This window comes from Salmo trutta, chromosome 3 (genome assembly GCF_901001165.1).
Source record: "Salmo trutta chromosome 3, fSalTru1.1, whole genome shotgun sequence".
Taxonomy (NCBI): domain Eukaryota; kingdom Metazoa; phylum Chordata; class Actinopteri; order Salmoniformes; family Salmonidae; genus Salmo; species Salmo trutta.
Window position 1 is genome coordinate 30750170 of NC_042959.1, and position 17675 is coordinate 30767844.

The window sequence follows — 17675 nt, forward strand, 5'->3', positions numbered from 1 at the left end:
CCCATGGAGGTCTGGATTTGGAATCACACTCAAAATTAAAGTGGAAAACCACACTACAGGCTGATCCAACTTTGATGTAATGTCCTTAAAACAAGTCAAAATGAGGCTCAGTAGTGTGTGTGGCCTCCACGTGCCTGTATGACCTCCCTACAATGCCTGGGCATGCTCCTGATGAGGTGGCGGATGGTCTCCTGAGGGATCTCCTCCCAGACCTGGACTAAAGCATCCGCCAACTCCTGGACAGTCTGTCGTGCAACGTGGCGTTGGTGGATGGAGCGAGACATGATGTCCCAGATGTGCTCAATTGGATTCAGGTCTGGGGAACGGGCAGGCCAGTCCATAGCATCAATGCCTTCCTCTTGCAGGAACTGCTGACACACTCCAGCCACATGAGGTCTAGCATTGTCTTGCATTAGGAGGAACCCAGGGCCAACCGCACCAGCATATGGACTCACAAGAGGTCTGAGGATCTCATCTCGGTACCTAATGGCAGTCAGGCTACCTCTGGTGAGCACATGGAGGGCTGTGCGGCCCCCCAAAGAAATGCCACCCCACACCATGACTGACCCACCGCCAAACCGGTCATGCTGGAGGATGTGTCAGGCAGCAGAACGTTCTCCACGGCGTCTCCAGACTCTGTCACGTCTGTCACATGTGCTCAGTGTGAACCTGCTTTCATCTGTGAAGAGCACAGGGCACCAGTGGCGAATTTGCCAATCTTGGTGTTCTCTGGCAAATGCCAAACATCCTGCACGGTGTTGGGCTGTAAGCACAACCCCCACCTGTGGACGTCGGGCCCTCATACCACCCTCATGGAGTCTGTTTCTGACCGTTTGAGCAGACACATGCACATTTGTGGCCTGCTGGAGGTCATTTTGCAGGGCTCTGGCAGTGCTCCTCCTGCTCCTCCTTGCACAAAGGCAGAGGTAGCGGTCCTGCTGCTGGGTTGTTGCCCTCCTACGGCCTCCTCCACGTCTCCTGATGTACTGGCCTGTCTCCTGGTAGCGCCTCCATGCTCTGGACACTACGCTGACAGACACAGCAAACCTTCTTGCCACAGCTCGCATTGATGTGCCATCCTGGATGAGCTGCACTACCTGAGCCACTTTTGTGGGTTGTAGACTCCGTCTCATGCTACCACTAGAGTGAAAGCACTGCCAGCATTCAAAAGTGACCAAAACATCAGCCAGGAAGCATAGGAACTGAGAAGTGGTCTGTGGTCACCACCTGCAGAACCACTCCTTTATTCGGGGTGTCTTGCTAATTGCCTATAATTTCCACCTGTTGTCTATTCCATTTGCACAACAGCATGTGTAAGTCAGTGTTGCTTCCTAAGTGGACAGTTTGATTTCACAGAAGTGTGATTGACTTGGAGTTACATTGTGTTGTTTAAGTGTTCCCTTTATTTTTTTGAACAGTGTATTTTTCTCACCCATCTACACATAATACCCCATAATGGAAGTAAAAATATGTTTTTTGAAATGTTTGTAAATTTATTGAAGAAATATCTAATTTACATAACTATTCACACCCCTGAGTCAATACATGTTAGAATCACGTTTGGCAGTGATTACAGCTGTGAGTCTTTCTGGGTAAGTCTCTAAGAGGTTTGCATACCTGGACTGTACAATTTTTGCAGACATCCTGAAAATCTCCCCATTACTTACCAATTACTAGCATACCCATAACATGATGCAGCCACCACTATGCTTGAAAATATAGAGAGTGGTACTCAGTAATGTGTTTTAATGGATTTGCCCCAAACATAACACTTTGTATCCAGGACAAAATCTTAATTGCTTTGCCAATTTTTTTGCAGTATTACTTTAGTGCCTTGTTGCAAACAGGATGTATGTTTTGGAATATTGTTATTCTGTACAGGATTCCTTCTTTTCACTCTGTCAATTAGGTTATTATTGTGGAGTAACTACAACTACTTGTTGATCCATCCTCAGGTTTCTCCTGTCACAGCCTCTAAACTCTGTAACTATTTTAAAGTCACCATTGGCCTCATGGTGAAATCCCTGAGCGGTTTCTTTCCTCTCTGGCAACTGAGTTAGGAAGGACGCCTGCATCGCCCATCTACCAATAGGCGCCCTTTGCGGGGCATTGGAAAATCGAATCAAATCAAATTTTATTGGTCACATACACATGGTTAGCAGATGTTAATGCGAGTGTAGCGAAATGCTTGTGCTTCTAGTTCTGACAGTGCAGTAATATCTAGCATGTTATCTAACAATTCCCCAACTACCTAATAAACCCAATCTAAAGGGGTGAATGATAATATGTACATATAATTGTATGGATTAGCGATGGCCGAGCGGCATAGGCCAGTTTACATACACTTAGGTTGGAGTCAATAAAACTTGTTTTTCAACCACTCCACAAATTTCTTGTTAACAAACTATAGCTTTGACAAGTCGGTTAGGACATCTACTTTGTGCATGACACAAGTCATTTTTCCAACAATTGTTTACAGACAGATTATTTCACTTATAAATCACTGTATCACAATTCCAGTCGGTCAGAAGTTTACATACACTCAGTTGACTGAGCCTTCAAACATCTTGGAAAATTCCAGAAAATTATGTAACGGCTTTAGAAGCTTCTGATAGGCTAATTGACATTATTTGAGTCAATTGGAGGTGTACCTGTGGATGTATTTCAAGGCCTACCTTCAAACTCAGTGCCTCTTCGCTTGGCATCATGGGAAAATCAAAAGAAATCTGCCAAGACCTCAGAAAACAATTGTAGACCTCCACAAGTCTGGTTCATTCTTGGGAGCAATTTCCAAATGCCTGAAGGTACCACGTTCATCTATACAAACAATAGTACAAAGTATTAACACCATGGGACCACGCAGCCGTCATACCGCTCAGGAGGGAGACGCGTTCTGTCTCCTAGAGATGAACGTACTTTGCTGAGAAAAGTGCAAATCAATCCCAGAACAACAGCAATGGACCTTGTGAAGATGCTGGAGGAAACAGGTACAAAAGTACCTATATCCACAGTAAAACGAGTCCTGTATCGACATAACTTGAAAAGCCGCTCAGCAAGGAAGAAGCCACTGCTCCAAAACCGCCATAAAAAAAGCCAGACTACGGTTTGCAACTGCACATGGGGACAAAGATTGTACTTTTTGGAGAAATGTCCTCTGGTTTGATGAAACAAAAATAGAACTGTTTGACCATATTGACCACCATATTGACCAAATAGATGGCATCGTGAGGGAGGAAAATTATGTGGATATATTGAAGCAACATTTCAAGACATCAGTCAGGAAGTTAAACTTGGTCACAAATGCGTCTTCCAAATGGACAATGACACCAAGCATACTTCCAAAGTTGTGGCAAAATGGCTTAAGGACAACAAAGTCAAGGTATTGGAGTGGCCAACACAAAGCCCTGACCTCAATCCTATAGAAAATCTGTGGGCAGAACTGAAAAAGTGTGTGCGAGCAAGGAGGCCTACAAACCGGACTCAGTCACACCAGCTCTGTCAGGAGGAATGGGCCAAAATTCACCCAACTTATTGTGGGAAGCTTGTGGAAGGCTACCCGAAATGTTTGACCCAAGTTAAACAATTTAAAGGCAATGCTACCAAATACTAATTCAGTGTATGTAAACCTCTGACCCACTGGGAATGTGATGAAATAAATTAAAGCTGAAATAAATCATTCTCTCTACTATTATTCGGACATTTCACATTCTTAAAATAAAGTGGTGATCCTAACTGACCTAAAACAGGGAATTTTTTACGAGGATTAAATATCAGGAATTGTGGAAAACTGATTTGAAATGTATTTGGCTAAGGTGTATGTAAACTTCCGACTTCAACTGTAGATATGATATGAGTAACGTAAGAAATGTAAACATTATTAAAGTGCCATTATTTAAAGTGCCGTTGTTTAAAAGTGACTAGTGATCCATTTATTAAAACTTCTCTGGTCTTTGTGGTTGAATCCGTGTTTTAGATTCACGGCTCGACTGAGGCACCTTACAGATCATTTTATGTGTGGGTTACAGGGATGAAGTAGTCATTCAAAACTCATGTTAAATACTATTATTGCACACAAAGTGAGTTTATGCAACTTATTATGTGACTTGTTAAGCACATTTTTACAATTGAACTTATTTAGGCTTGCCATAACAAAGGGTTTGAATACTTATTGACTCAAGACATTTCAGCGTTTCCTCAACATAGTGTGGAATACACATATAAACAATAGCCTAAATGTAGGCTAATTTTGCTGGTGGGCAATGATGAGATTCGGGATCTTTCCCCCACAGCATCTTATCCCCCACAGCATCTTATCCCCCACGTGTTTCCATGGCAAATCCATTGTTTTGCCGAGTTCCATTGACCTCTTTACTGCATCTATAACAGCTAGTTTTCAGTTTCCCCCTCCCCACTCAGACCACTTCCAAATAGTCCTAGCAAAATTCTTGTTTGAGAAACTGCTCTTTGCTATTTGTTGTGTTTCTTTTTGACAATTTTAAAGTTCCAATTCAGCCATTTTTATCTCAATATCAAATAATTTCTGGGTAACAATTAAGTACCTTACTATGATTGTTGTATGCCGTATTCATTGACATGGCCAAGGCTTTTGACTCTGTCAATCACCACATCCTCATCGGCAGACTCAATAGCCTTGGTTTCTCAAATGATTGCCTCGCCTGGTTCACCAACCACTTCTCCGATAGAGTTCAGTGTGTCAAATCGGAGGGCCTGTTGTCCGGGCCTCTGGCAGTCTCTATGGGGGTGCCACAGGGTTCAATTCTCGGGCCGACTTTTTTCTCTGTATACATCAATGATGTCGCTCTTGCTGCTGGTGAGTCTCTGATCCACCTCTACGCAGACGACACCATTCTGTATACTTCTGGCCCTTCTTTGGACACTGTGTTAACTACCCTCCAGACGAGCTTCAATGCCGTACAACTCTCCTTCCGTGGCCTCCAACTGCTTTTAAATACAAGCAAAACTAAATGCATGCTCTTCAACCGATCGCTGCCTGCACCTGCCCGCCTGTCCAGCATCACTACTCTGGACGCTTCTGACTTAGAATTTGTGGACAACTACAGATATCTAGGTGTCTGGTTAGACCGTAAACTCTCCTTCCAGACTCACATCAAACATCTCCAATCCAAAGTTAAATCTAGAATTGGGTTCCTATTTCGCAACAAAGCATCTTTCACTCAAGCTGCGAAACATACCCTCGTAAAACTGACCATCCTACCGATCCTCGACTTCGGCGATGCCATTTACAAAATATCCTCCAATACCCTAGTCAATAAATTGGATGCAGTCTATCACAGTGCCATCCGTTTTGTCACCAAAGCTCCATATACTACCCACCACTGCGACCTGTACACTCTCGTTGGCTGGCCCTCGCTTCATACTCGTCGCCAAACCCACTGGCTCCAGGTCATCTACAAGACCCTGCTAGGTAAAGTTCCCCCTTATCTCAGCTTGCTGGTCACCATATCAGCACCCACCTGTAACACGTGCTCCAGCAGGTATATCTCTCTGGTCACCCCCAAAGCCAATTCCCCCTTCGGCCACCTCTCCTTCCAGTTCTCTGCTGCCAATGATTGGAACGAACTACAAAAATCTCTAACACTGGAAACACTTATCTCCTTCACTAGCTTTAAGCACCAGCTGTCAGAGCAGCTCACAGATTACTGTACCTGTACATAGCCCATCTATAATTTAGCCCAAACTACTACCTCTTCCCCTACTGTATTTATTTATTTTGCTCCTTTGCACCCCATTATTTCTATTTCTACTTTGCACTTTCTTCCACTGCAAATCTACCATTCCAGTGTTTTACTTGCTATATTGTATTTACTTCGCCACCATGGCCTTTTTTGCCTTTACCTCCCTTATCTCACCTCATTTGCTCACTTTGTATATAGACTTATTTTTCTACTATATTATTGATTGTATGTTTGTTTTACTCCATGTGTAACTCTGTGTTGTTGTATGAGTCAAACTGCTTGCTTTATCTTGGCCAGGTCGCAATTGTAAATGAGAACTTGTTCTCAACTTGCCTACCTGGTTAAATAAAGGTGAAATAAATAAATAAATAAGTTGTAAATTCAAATGGTCAAAAAGAAACAAAAATAGCTTCAAAGAGCAATTTCTTAAGCAATCGTTTTTTCTAGGACTGTCTGTGAAGGGTCTGAGGGGGGAGGGGAAAACTGAAAATGATCTGTTATTGGTAGAGAGGTTTGGAACTTTCTTATTGATCTATTAATTAATTTACAGTCAGGCAAGCTAAAACTCCATCCCACCAAAACAGGCTGAAATTTTAGGCGGTCTTTTCAAACAGTTCTTACACTAAAATGAATTATTGTCATTTTCATTAAAACAGCCTCAGTTTGTTGGGGCATGGACTCTACAAGGTGTCGAAAGGGTTCCACAGGGATGCTGGCCCATGTTGACTCTAATGCTTCCCACAGTTGTGTCAAGTTGGCTGGATGTCTTTTGGGTGGTGGGCCATTCTTGATACACACGGGAAACTGTTGAGCATGAAAAACCCAGCAGCGCTGCAGTTCTTGACTCCTGGTACCTACTACCATACCTAGTTCAATGACACTTACATGTTTAGTCTTGCCCATTCACCCTCTGAATGGCACACATACACCATCCATGTCTCAATTGTCTCAAGGCTTAAAAATCCTCCTCCCCTTCATCTCCACTGATTGAAGTGGATTTAACAATTGACATCAATAACGGATCATAGCTTTCTCCTGGATTCACCTGGTCAGCCTATTTCATTGAAAGAGCAGGTGTTCTTAATGTTTTGTATACTCAGTGTATATAAAACACAGGAAATCAGGTTTGTTGAGGTTGTGCACTTCTATACGGATCTCTTGCAAGTTTTTGGTGTAGGCCTAGGCTAGGTTATGAGGATGTTATGAGCCATTTTAATGACAGTCTTGGGTGACCTTTTTACAGGTTCATGGAATATAACCCCATAGGCTTTAACCTACATTTAACCTATCCCAACAAATAGATCACTACTTATTTCCCCATCATAATGGCTCAAAGGTCAACATGAATTGAGAAGACAGTTAGACAGTTTGTGCAGCCTACTTGGACAAGCATAAGTAGGCCTAGTCCTAGACTACAAAGTCTACAACTTGACACTATTGTGCAGCCGTATTCATCGACCTGACCAAGGCTTTCGACTCTGTCAATCACCACATTCTTATTGGCAGACTCGACAGCCTTGGTTTCTCAAATGATTGCCTCGCCTGGTTTACCAACTACTTCTCTGATAGAGTTCAGTGTGTCAAATCGGAGGGCCTATTGTCCGGACCTCTGGCAGTCTCTATGGGGGTGCCACAGGGTTCAATTCTCGGGCCGACTCTTTTCTCTGTATAACTCAATGATGTCTCTCTTGCTGCTGGTGATTCTCTGATCCACCTCTACGCAGACAACACCATTCTGTATACTTCTGGCCCCTCTTTGGACACTGTGTTAACTAACCTCCAGACGAGCTTCAATGCCATACAACTATCCTTCCGTGGCCTCCAACTGCTCTTAAACGCAAGTAAAACTAAATGCATGCTCTTCAACCGATCACTGCCCGCACCTGCTTGCCCTTCCAGCATCACTACTCTGGATGGCTCTGACTTAGAATATGTGGACAACTACAAATACCTAGGTGTCTGGTTAGACTGTAAACTCTCCTTCCAGACTCACATTAAGCATCTCCAAACCAAAATTAAATCTAGAATCGGCTTCCTATATCGCAACAAAGCATCTTTCACTCATGCTGCCAAACATACCCTCGTAAAATTGACCATCCTACCGATCCTTGACTTCGGTGATGTCATCTATAAAATAGCCTCCAACACTCTACTCAACAAATTGGATGCAGTCTATCACAGTGCCATCTGTTTTGTCACCAAAGCCCCACACACTACCCACCACTGCGACCTGTACGCTCTCGTTGGTTGGCCCTCGCTTCATACTCGTCACCAAACCCACTGGCTACAGGTTATCTACAAGACCCTGCTAGGTAAAGCCCTGCCTTATCTCAGCTCACTGGTCACCATAGCAGCACCCACTCGTAGCAAGCGCTACAGCAGGTATATCTCACTGGTCACCCCCAAAGCCAATTCCTCCTTTGGTCGTCTTTCCTTCCAGTTCTCTGCTGCCAATGACTGGAACGAACTGCAAAAATCTCTGAAGCTGGAGACTCATATCCCCCTCACTAGCTTTAAGCACCAGCTGTCAGAGCAGCTCACAGATCACTGCACCTGTACATAGCCCATCTGTAAACAGCCCATCTATCTACCTACCTCATCCCCATACGGTATTTATTTATTTATTCATCTTGCTCCTTTGCACCCCAGTATTTCTACCTACCATTCCAGTGTTTAATTGCTATATTGTAATTACTTCGCCACCATGGCCTATTTATATCCTTAACTCCCTTATCTTACCTCATTTGCACTCACGGTATAGACTTTTTGTTTTCTTTTGTTCTACTGTATTATTGACTGTATGTTTTGTTTATTCCATGTGTAACTCTGTGTTGTTGTATGTGTCGAATTGCTATGCTTTATCTTGGCCAGGTCGCAGTTGCAAATGAGAACTTGTTCTCAACTAGCCTACCTGGTTAAATAAAGGTGAAATATTTATTTTTTTTTAATATAGAATCCCGTTACAAAAAGTGACTGTGTAGCTGTGTATTACATTGGCCAATAGCATCTTTTTTTGGTGCAATTTAAAAATAACAACTCCAAAACGATGTGCCATTATTCACGAGAAGGGCGGTAGGCCTCGGTCTATGTTTTTGAGAGAGAAACAAAAATCTATTTGAATGTTACATACACATCACTAATCAAATATTGCCTTTGACACATGCTGGGTGGTCAGAATGAACTTTAATCCCGTCCTTAAAGTTTGAAAAAGAAACAAAAGGGCGATAAACAATTTAAGAGCATGTTAACTGAGCATGTTAACTGTAATAGCCTATGAATGAAGCTCTTGATAAATCATTTGTATGGTTTCAAATATATCAAAAATATACATCAACAATAAAATGTTTTAGAAAACAGTAAGCCTATGCACACTCACATTCCTGTTATTTTACAGTAGTCCGCTATACTTTTCCTGTCAATGAAATAAGTAGAAAACGATATAACGTAATTGCAAAAAAACACATTTTATTTTCATTTTGAACGTTGCCATCAGACAAACGTTCTCCTCCTATCACTCTTAAGACCTGCCTCACTTGTTCCTGTATTAAGGAAGTGTGCTTTGCAATCAAATTGGAGCAGAAAATGCTAAAAGTTTGTCAAACAGAAACTCCAAATGAATAATATGCATTTTCTGTCCAGTTAAACTTCAAATAAAATGTATTGCCTACCTGATTTCTCATTTTATTATCAAACACTTATACACCTTATCACATACAGAAAATGATATTGCCTATCTCAATAACTCAGACACAAACAAACATGTTAAGCATTCCATTTCTGAACCATACATTTATTTTTTTGTATGTTTTTATTTTATTATTAGAACTATTCTATAAAAAAGTATATTTGAAGAGCCTCCAGCATTTCGTTGCAATTATAAATCATCTTGTTTCTCGACTTCTCGTAATCCACAACATGTGCTTCAGGACGTCTGAGTAATCCATTCGGAGCCAAGTCTTGCGGAACTGTCCTTTCAGCGTGTCGGAGTGCTCAGTTATGTTGGATGGTCCAAATTTGATTCTACTGAGTGACAGTAACTTGCTGTATGTTCCTAATAGATGCCAAGGTGTTCATTCCGGGGGGTGGGTAGAGAGAGCCGTGAATATCCGATGGACTGAGTGAGCCTGGTACCCGCAGAGGACTCACTGAACCCGGGTCACTGTGCACTGATCCTCCGCTGCCATCAGATCCCATTTTCTTTTTGATTAATTTCCTTTCCTTGGCTCTGCGATTTTGAAACCAGATCTTCACCTGTAAATGTAAAAGAAAAATGTGTCAACATTGGTATTTCGTTTTATATTTGATTCATCATTTGATTTGCCACGTCTAGGGCCATAATGCTCTATGATGAATTGGTATAGACCTACCTGTCGTTCTGAAAGGCCAAGGTTCCCCGCAAGTTCGGACTTTCTTCTGATAGTGATGTAACGATTAAAATGGAATTCCTTCTCCAGTTCCAGTCTCTGGTGATCGGTATAAACCACTCTGTATTTTTCCTTCGTCCTTGTTTTGCCTGAAATGATGAGAAGTTATGAGACTTCAATATGCTCCGTAGGCCTAATTTTTAAATAGGCTGGTCACAACGAACATCGAATACTTCAATATATAATATATAATGGAGCAATAGGCTATTTAAACTCTGAAGTTTATTCTTGTTTTAAATTCACTTTTATAGCAGTAATTTTAGGTATTTATAGCAAGTAGGCTTAATACTAGAGAAATAGGGAAAAAATCAACAGGTTAATTATCAATGCCTATTAAACTTTACGATTCGTTTATCTAACACATCTCAAAATGTGTATGAAACATCTTTAGGCTCTATCAACTGAAGTGGTGGCTATCATGTTAATCTAGATTGTGTTGCTTTGTTGGTAGATATGCAAATTGAGCCACTGATCTTTTGATCTCACTTTTTGAACAAACTGCAGAACAAAGAGTCTCAGAGATATTACCTAAACTCCATTGAAGTGTTAAGAGCTAACACACGACACACAAAAGAGTAACAAGGCAATACTATCTCAGACATTTCTCTAGCTTGGATCAGGTTGTTTTTGTTGATCAATATATCATAAACACACACACTTTTATCAGGTAGACAATATTATTAGTCGTTTTGAACAACATTGAAACATGTCGCTATTAATAGCTATAGCGATAGGTCATGCTTGATACGTTTGACAAGGCCAGGGATAGCCTCCTAGAATTAAACACTTGACAACACGTTTGATAAGCTAGCCTAATAATACAAATAGAGAAAAAGACATCTAGGCTAAAAGATTTTCAGGATTTTACAGTGGTTCGTTTTATAACCAAGTTAATTAATAAGCTATAAAACGAAATATACGAGTTAATTTAGGCTTATGTTACTATAACTTAGTCCAATTTATAAATATAGGCCTAAAGTAAACGAATTCAATTGTTTTACATATATAATTTCTAGCGAATTAAGAGATGCTGTGGTTTATTGCCAAGTTATAAAGCTTTGTTTATATTCGTCAAAGACCTTTCTTTATTTGCTGTGAAAAACGTCACCCTTTCCGGCAATAGAACTCGAAGAATGGGAGCCGAGGAAGACACTTTGGTGCATATCAAAGTAAAAGGAGGTGTTAAAAGAAGCCGCAGCCTGAATATGAGGGATAACCTCAAAACCTGAGACAATGTAGGAGGAAAAGTAGACCTCACATCTAGTTTACGGGAGTCGAGAAATTAGCATTACAAGTGCGCCTGGCGCCGTTTCTAATCTTGACACCTTCATCGTTTCCTCCACAAGGCTAAAAGCCTGTATCAGAAACTAAGATGTTAACGTTTTAATTTAATATCATAGTTTATCAGACTATTATCGCTATTGTAGGCCTATAGTTGCATTGTCAGTAAGGAATTTGACAAATTCGATCTAGAGCCTATCATTTTCCTCCTTTCGCTTCTGTTTTGAATCTGTTGTGATTTACAATTTAATGCCTTGAAGTTGCATTTGACAGTTTTCAAAATGTGTCCAATACAAAAAATGTTACATGCGACTGTGTGATTTTGGTGACATCTAATTTAAATCATGATTAGATAATGTCATGTTAGTGCTTCCTTTTATTCGTTACGAATCTCTCCACAATTTTACCAAAATGCACCCATTACGCATTACGCATGAGGTTATTCGTTTTTACGGTGAGATTTATCACTTAAATTATGCAATTATTTTTTATATTGTATCAATTTTCTAAATACTACCTGTTGCACTTGCACAACTTTTATGAGCTAACGCCAGCAGTTTTCACAGCACACGAGAAAAACAACAATTCCGACTCTTAGCAAAACATAAACATGTGGTTTGGCATGAGTTGATGCTGTGCTCTTGCACGAATGGTTTTAACAGTGGCATGCATTTCTTGGCTCAAGCTTGTGACCTTACTCACCCGTGGAAGATGATTGTACCGTTTTGCTCATCCACTGGTAAGAAGAATTGCGCCTTTCTCTATCCGGGGAAAGTTGAGCAACAGAAATATTATCTGGAGGTGGTTGCAATACTGCTGACCCTGGCGCGTGCATGGGATTGTATTCAGGTGAGCAATAGGAAACTTGTCCCGGCGAGGAGTTGTTCATGGGTGTAGGAATAGTGTTAGGAGGACCCAGATTATAGGCGCCCCAGTCCTCTCTCGGTGCGCCATAAGGAGCTCCCCAAGCTCCCGGAGACTGTGCGTGCGTATCCATGTTTGGCACATGATGGTATCCAGTAAAGTCGGAATATTGTGGCGTGGGAACAAAGTTCTGTGGTGGGATGTTGATGCCCGATCGTCTTACAGGTCCTTGGTGATACATGCTGCCTTCTTTATCCAAAAGGTATCCCACATGCATGATTTGAAAAAAAGTGACAAAAGTGACTTTCAAGTGGACATAGTTGCCCTGCAACTGCGTCAAAGAAAATCAAATAACAATCCTCTTGCTGTGGTTATGTTGTGTATAGTCCAATGGTGCAAATTAAATGCGAAGTAGTTCCTGACGTGATACTGTCTCACAGGATGTGGCTCTGTTGTCAAGGTGGTGGTGGTAAAGGTATACTAAGGTCTTCCTTCCTGACGTCAGAAGAGTCTTCAAACCCCGACGATTTGCATTCAAATGACGAGTCAATTATGCTGGCAAACCCACTGTCCTCTAGCGCCTGTTTTACGCATCACCCCAAAAAGAGCAAACTCCACTCCCAAATCTGAAATATTGGCGCCGTGAATCAAATTTATTGCCAAAGTGAATTGCAACTTCTCCAACAAACAATATGCTTAAATGGATATGCTCCTGAACACGTTATGACTTATACATATCTCTCAGGCCAATTGAAGTGTCCTATTGTAAGTGTGCTTGCTATATATTTTCTATTTTCAACAATATTTTTTTATTTAGGCCTATTAAGTTGCATACATTATCCCTTACTAGAAATAAATATGTGACAGCCTCGGCCTTATTTCAATACAGGACTGTTACTGTGCTATAATAAGCTAGGTTATTTGTAGGCTTTCAATTATATAACGTGCAATTGTAGCTGTCAACTTCTTGATTGTGTTGTTGTCATTCTGTTTTGTGTCAGAGAATAATAAATAATAAAAAATACCATTAAACATTTACAGCAGGGATCATCAACTAGATTCAGCCGCAGGCCTATTTTTTCTTGAACAGATGGTTAGGGGGGCAGAACATAATTACAAATAATTTGTAGACTGCAAATTGCCCACAAGAAGCCCAAACAGAAATAATATTTGACTAAAACATAATAATTTCAAACCTTGCTTACATTTGTATATGACCACATATCTCTCTCTATTATGCATGGGAATACTTGGGAACAGATTTCCAAAATTAAAATAACTTGGAGCTGATCTCCTGGTGTTTTTTAAGAGTCCGAAAAGGAAAATTCCCCCAAATAATAAAAACATACATCTTTTTTTATGCTCTGAAAACTTGGTGGGCCAAATAAAACCGCACATGGGCCGCCAATTGGGGAACCCTCATTTACAGTACAGGTGATGGTCCAACACAACCGTCACACTCTCCTCTCCATTGGTTGAATAATGTCTTTGGGGCTAAACCTGTTAATATGGGAAGGCAACGTCTCCCATGTCCACAGACACGTTTCACGCCTTCGGAAGCTGATCGTATTTGTTAAAGATATTCACTTGCAAAATAGGTACAAAGTATGATGAGACTTTATCCTGTAGCAAGGCGAACTTTTCACATTCCTTTTAGTTCGCACTTCGGCACTTCGACACTTCAAGGTCGCACTTCACAGCTAATTCCGGTTTAACCTATGACACCCGCTAACAACAATGTGGTCTCGCGCCCGTGCGTGCCAATATATTAGATCTTAGTTGTTGTCCGTCCCTATTTTACATAAGAGATTGCATAAAAAGTTTCGAATTAATTGCAATATCTATCATAAAACAATCCAAACGAATCGAAGTACAATTGTCAAACATAGGCCTAATCTCGGGCCTACTAATAACACATGTACTTTACTAGGCCGACAAATATAGGCCTATTTATTTATTTTAAAGCATTTTATGTTTTTATATATGACTGATTATAGTTTTTTTCACAACAGACAGTTGGAGTCATCTAGCATCAAATAAACCCAAAGGAGATTAAGGTTGCCCTCCAGCGTGCTTTTGTTTGTGTTAAAGGTATGGAAACAAATATTAAACAGGAAACATATTTTCCTTGTCGGGTGGGTGGAAGAGGTGCTCAAGAAGCCATGACCATGCCAGTGCCTTGTAACGCAAATGTTTGGTTTATGTGAAGAAACAAAATCAGAGGACATGTGCTACACATAGAGAGATCTGTCCATTTGTGTCTACTGCATTTACAGCCATTTTATTTCATATTTCAAAGTGAAGTATGGCTTCTGAATCTCATTGACCGTACACTAAACAGGCAAAAAACTCTGATACAAGTCAGGTGCCTTGACTGACTGTAACCAAGAAATTACTTATTTCCTCAGGCTCTGGTGGAAGGATATTTGAGCTGAGATAATTGAAAGCCACTGCTTCCTTGTGGAGGGATACAGAACTCCTGTTAGTGGCCAACCAGAGGTTAAATCCAGACCTAACAACTGCTAGGTAGTCCCCTCAAGAGGGCACCATCTACCAGGGAATGTGATACTGTGCACCATATAGTACAGTTCTGTGCTGAGTGTATATAACAATGCAAGCTGAATTGCTTTACAGTTGGCCTATATGGTGTACAAGTTATTCCTGTGCAGTATAGCAAACAGAATCTTCATAAAATAAATCGATGTATATATTTTTTTCCTACTGAAACCACATCATCAGCTGATATCCCTCTGTATGTACCTTGATAAGTGCATTCCATAGGTTTGTACAATGTGTCATTACAGGAGGTGTCAAAGTTACTTCTATATTATTGGGCCACTGGATTGCACGTTTATGTAAGGAGTTTAGGTATAAATACATGTAAATATAATATGTATACAATGATGTTTATTGACATACCACACTGACACACATACAGTGCCAGTCAAAAGTTTGGACACACCTACTTGTTGAATAATAGTTAAGACATCAAAACTATGAAATAACACATATGGAATCATGTAGTAACCAAAAAAAGTGTTTAACAAATCAAAATAGATTTTAGATTTTAGATTCTTCAAAGTAGCCACCCTTTGCCTTGATGACTGCTTCGCATTAGGGTTCCCGAGTTGCACAGCGGTCTAAGGCATTGCATCTCAGTGGTAGAGGTGTCACTACAGATACCCTGGTTCAAATCCAGGCTTTATTACAACCGGACGTGATTGGTTGTCCCATAGAGTGACTCACAATTGGCCCAGCATTGTCCAGGTTTGGATGGTGTAGGCTGTCATTGTAAATAATAATTTGTTCTTAAACTGACTTGTCTAGTTAAAAAATATATATATATATCTTAACCAACTTTATGAGGTAGTCACCTGGAATACTTTTCCAACGGTCTTGAAGGAGTTCCTACATATGCTGAGCACTTGTTGGCTGCTTTTCCTTCACTCTGCGGTCCAACTCATCCCAAACCATCTCATTTGGGTTGAGGTCGGGTGATTGTGGAGGCCAGGTCATCGGATGCAGCACTCTCCTTCTTGGTCAAATAGCCCTTACACAGCCTGGAGGTGTGTTGGGTCATTGTCCTTTTGAAAAACAAATGATAGTCCCACTAAGCGCAAACCAGATGGGATGGGCTATCGCTTCAGAATGCTGTGGTAGTCATGCTGGTTAAGTGTGCCTTGAATTCTAAATAAATAACAGACGGTGTCACCAGCAAAGCCCCCCCACACCATCACACCTCCTCCTCCATGCTTCACGGTGGGAACCACACATGCAGACATCAGTTCACCTACTCTGCATCTCACAAAGACACGGCAGCTGGAACCAGAAATCTCAAATTTGGACTCATCAGACCAAAGGACAGATTTCCACCAGTCTAATGTCCATTTCTCGTGTTTCTTGGCCCAAGCAAGTGTCTTCTTCTAATTGGTGTCCTTTAGTAGTGGTTTCTTTGCAGCAATTCGACCATGAAGGCCTGATTCACACAGTCTCCTCTGAACAGTTGATGTTGACATGTGAACTCTGTGAAGCATTTATTTGGGCTGTAATTTCTGAGGCTGGTAACTCTAATGAACTTATTCCTTGCAGCAGAAGTAACTCTGGGTCTTCCTTTCCTGTGACGGTCCTCATGAGGGCTGTTTCATCATAGCCCTTGATGGTTTTTGCAACTGCACTTGAAGAAACTTTCAAAGTTCTTGAAATGTTCTGTATTGACTGACCTTCATGTCTTCAAGTAATGATGGACTGTCATTTCTCTTTTCTTATTTGAGCTGTTCTTACCATAATATGGACTTGGTCTTTTACCAAATAGGACTATCTTCTGTATACCACCCCTACCTTGTCACAACACAACTGATTGGCTCAAACGCATTAAGAAGGAAAGACATTTCACAAATGAACTTTTAACAAGGCACACCTGTTAATTGAAAGACACACACACACTCACACATAGACACGCTTTCACACTCTTCACATACGCTGCTGCTACTCTGTTTATTATATATCCTGATTGCCTAGGCACTTTAACCCCTACCTACATGTATATACTGTATTACCTCAATTACCTCAACCATCTTGTACCTCTTGCACATTGACTCGGTACTGGCACTCCTTATATATAGCCTCGTTGTTGTTATTTTCTGCACAGTGTAGTTTGTGCTGCTCCCTGTGACTGCGTCTCTTCTTGTCAGTGGCTGCCCTCTGCTGACGACAGTGTGAACCCCTCTTTGCACATTTGATTCTTCTCTCTTTGTAAACTCAAAATCACTATGACAATTAAACACACAATATATAGTAATGTGGTCTCAAAATAATTATTCCATAGGTCCAATAGATTCATATTACAGTATGTTTCTGCTTCCATAACTCCAACCATCACAATATTGACAATACATTATCCTAAAGGCAGTGAGTGACATGAGGTTGGAGAAGCACAAGTTTTTAGTTGGTTGCATAAGTCCAGATGTTGTTGAGATGGACCCCAGGACTTCACTGCAGGATAAGTGCTAAAACATGACCTTGTGACCTTTAAATTCTACAGATTCCGCTCTGACTGACCCATATGACGCTGATAGAACAAGAGACAGTGGTTCTCGGTTTGTTGATGGGATGTAACGTCTTCACATGCACTCTCAAGTTCAAACAGGATGCTCGTTGAAGCCCAACTCAGGTTAAAGTATTTCAATCATTTTCGTCAGGGGATAACAGGAACGGCTGTTTTGCTAGCTTGTTGAAACAGCCCAGTGTGTTATCATAAGATTTACAGTGAAAATTTTGTGTGTCTACAGGACAGGAGATGCCTTTTTTTTTTAAAGAACTAAAGGATTTTTAGATAGGAAACGTGTGCAGGAAGCTTCACGTTGAAGAGCACAATGTACTTACTGTGTGT

The 17675-nt window shown here is 41.0% G+C and overlaps 1 protein-coding gene across 1 annotated transcript; it reads right to left on the bottom strand.

The window, feature by feature from the left end:
- Positions 1-9726: 9726 nt before the first annotated feature.
- Positions 9727-12854, bottom strand: LOC115164809 (homeobox protein CDX-1-like). The gene is made up of 3 exons (XM_029717627.1): positions 12125-12854; positions 10085-10230; positions 9727-9968 (listed from the first exon to the last, which is right to left on the bottom strand). The coding sequence occupies exons 1-3, from the start codon at positions 12561-12563 to the stop codon at positions 9738-9740; spliced, it is 816 nt and encodes a 271-aa protein (XP_029573487.1). The 5' UTR covers positions 12564-12854; the 3' UTR covers positions 9727-9737.
- Between the last annotated feature and the right edge of the window lie 4821 nt (positions 12855-17675).

Bases quoted from the DNA above. Each gene is read 5' to 3' on its own strand.
- LOC115164809 (XM_029717627.1), bottom strand. From the start codon at position 12,563: ATGCATGTGGGATACCTTTTGGATAAAGAAGGCAGCATGTATCACCAA. The intron at 10,231-12,124 runs GTGAGTAAGGTC...TCATCATTTCAG, and splicing joins GGTACAATCATCTTCCACGG to GCAAAACAAGGACGAAGGAA. The intron at 9,969-10,084 runs GTAGGTCTATAC...TTACATTTACAG, and splicing joins TTGGCCTTTCAGAACGACAG to GTGAAGATCTGGTTTCAAAA.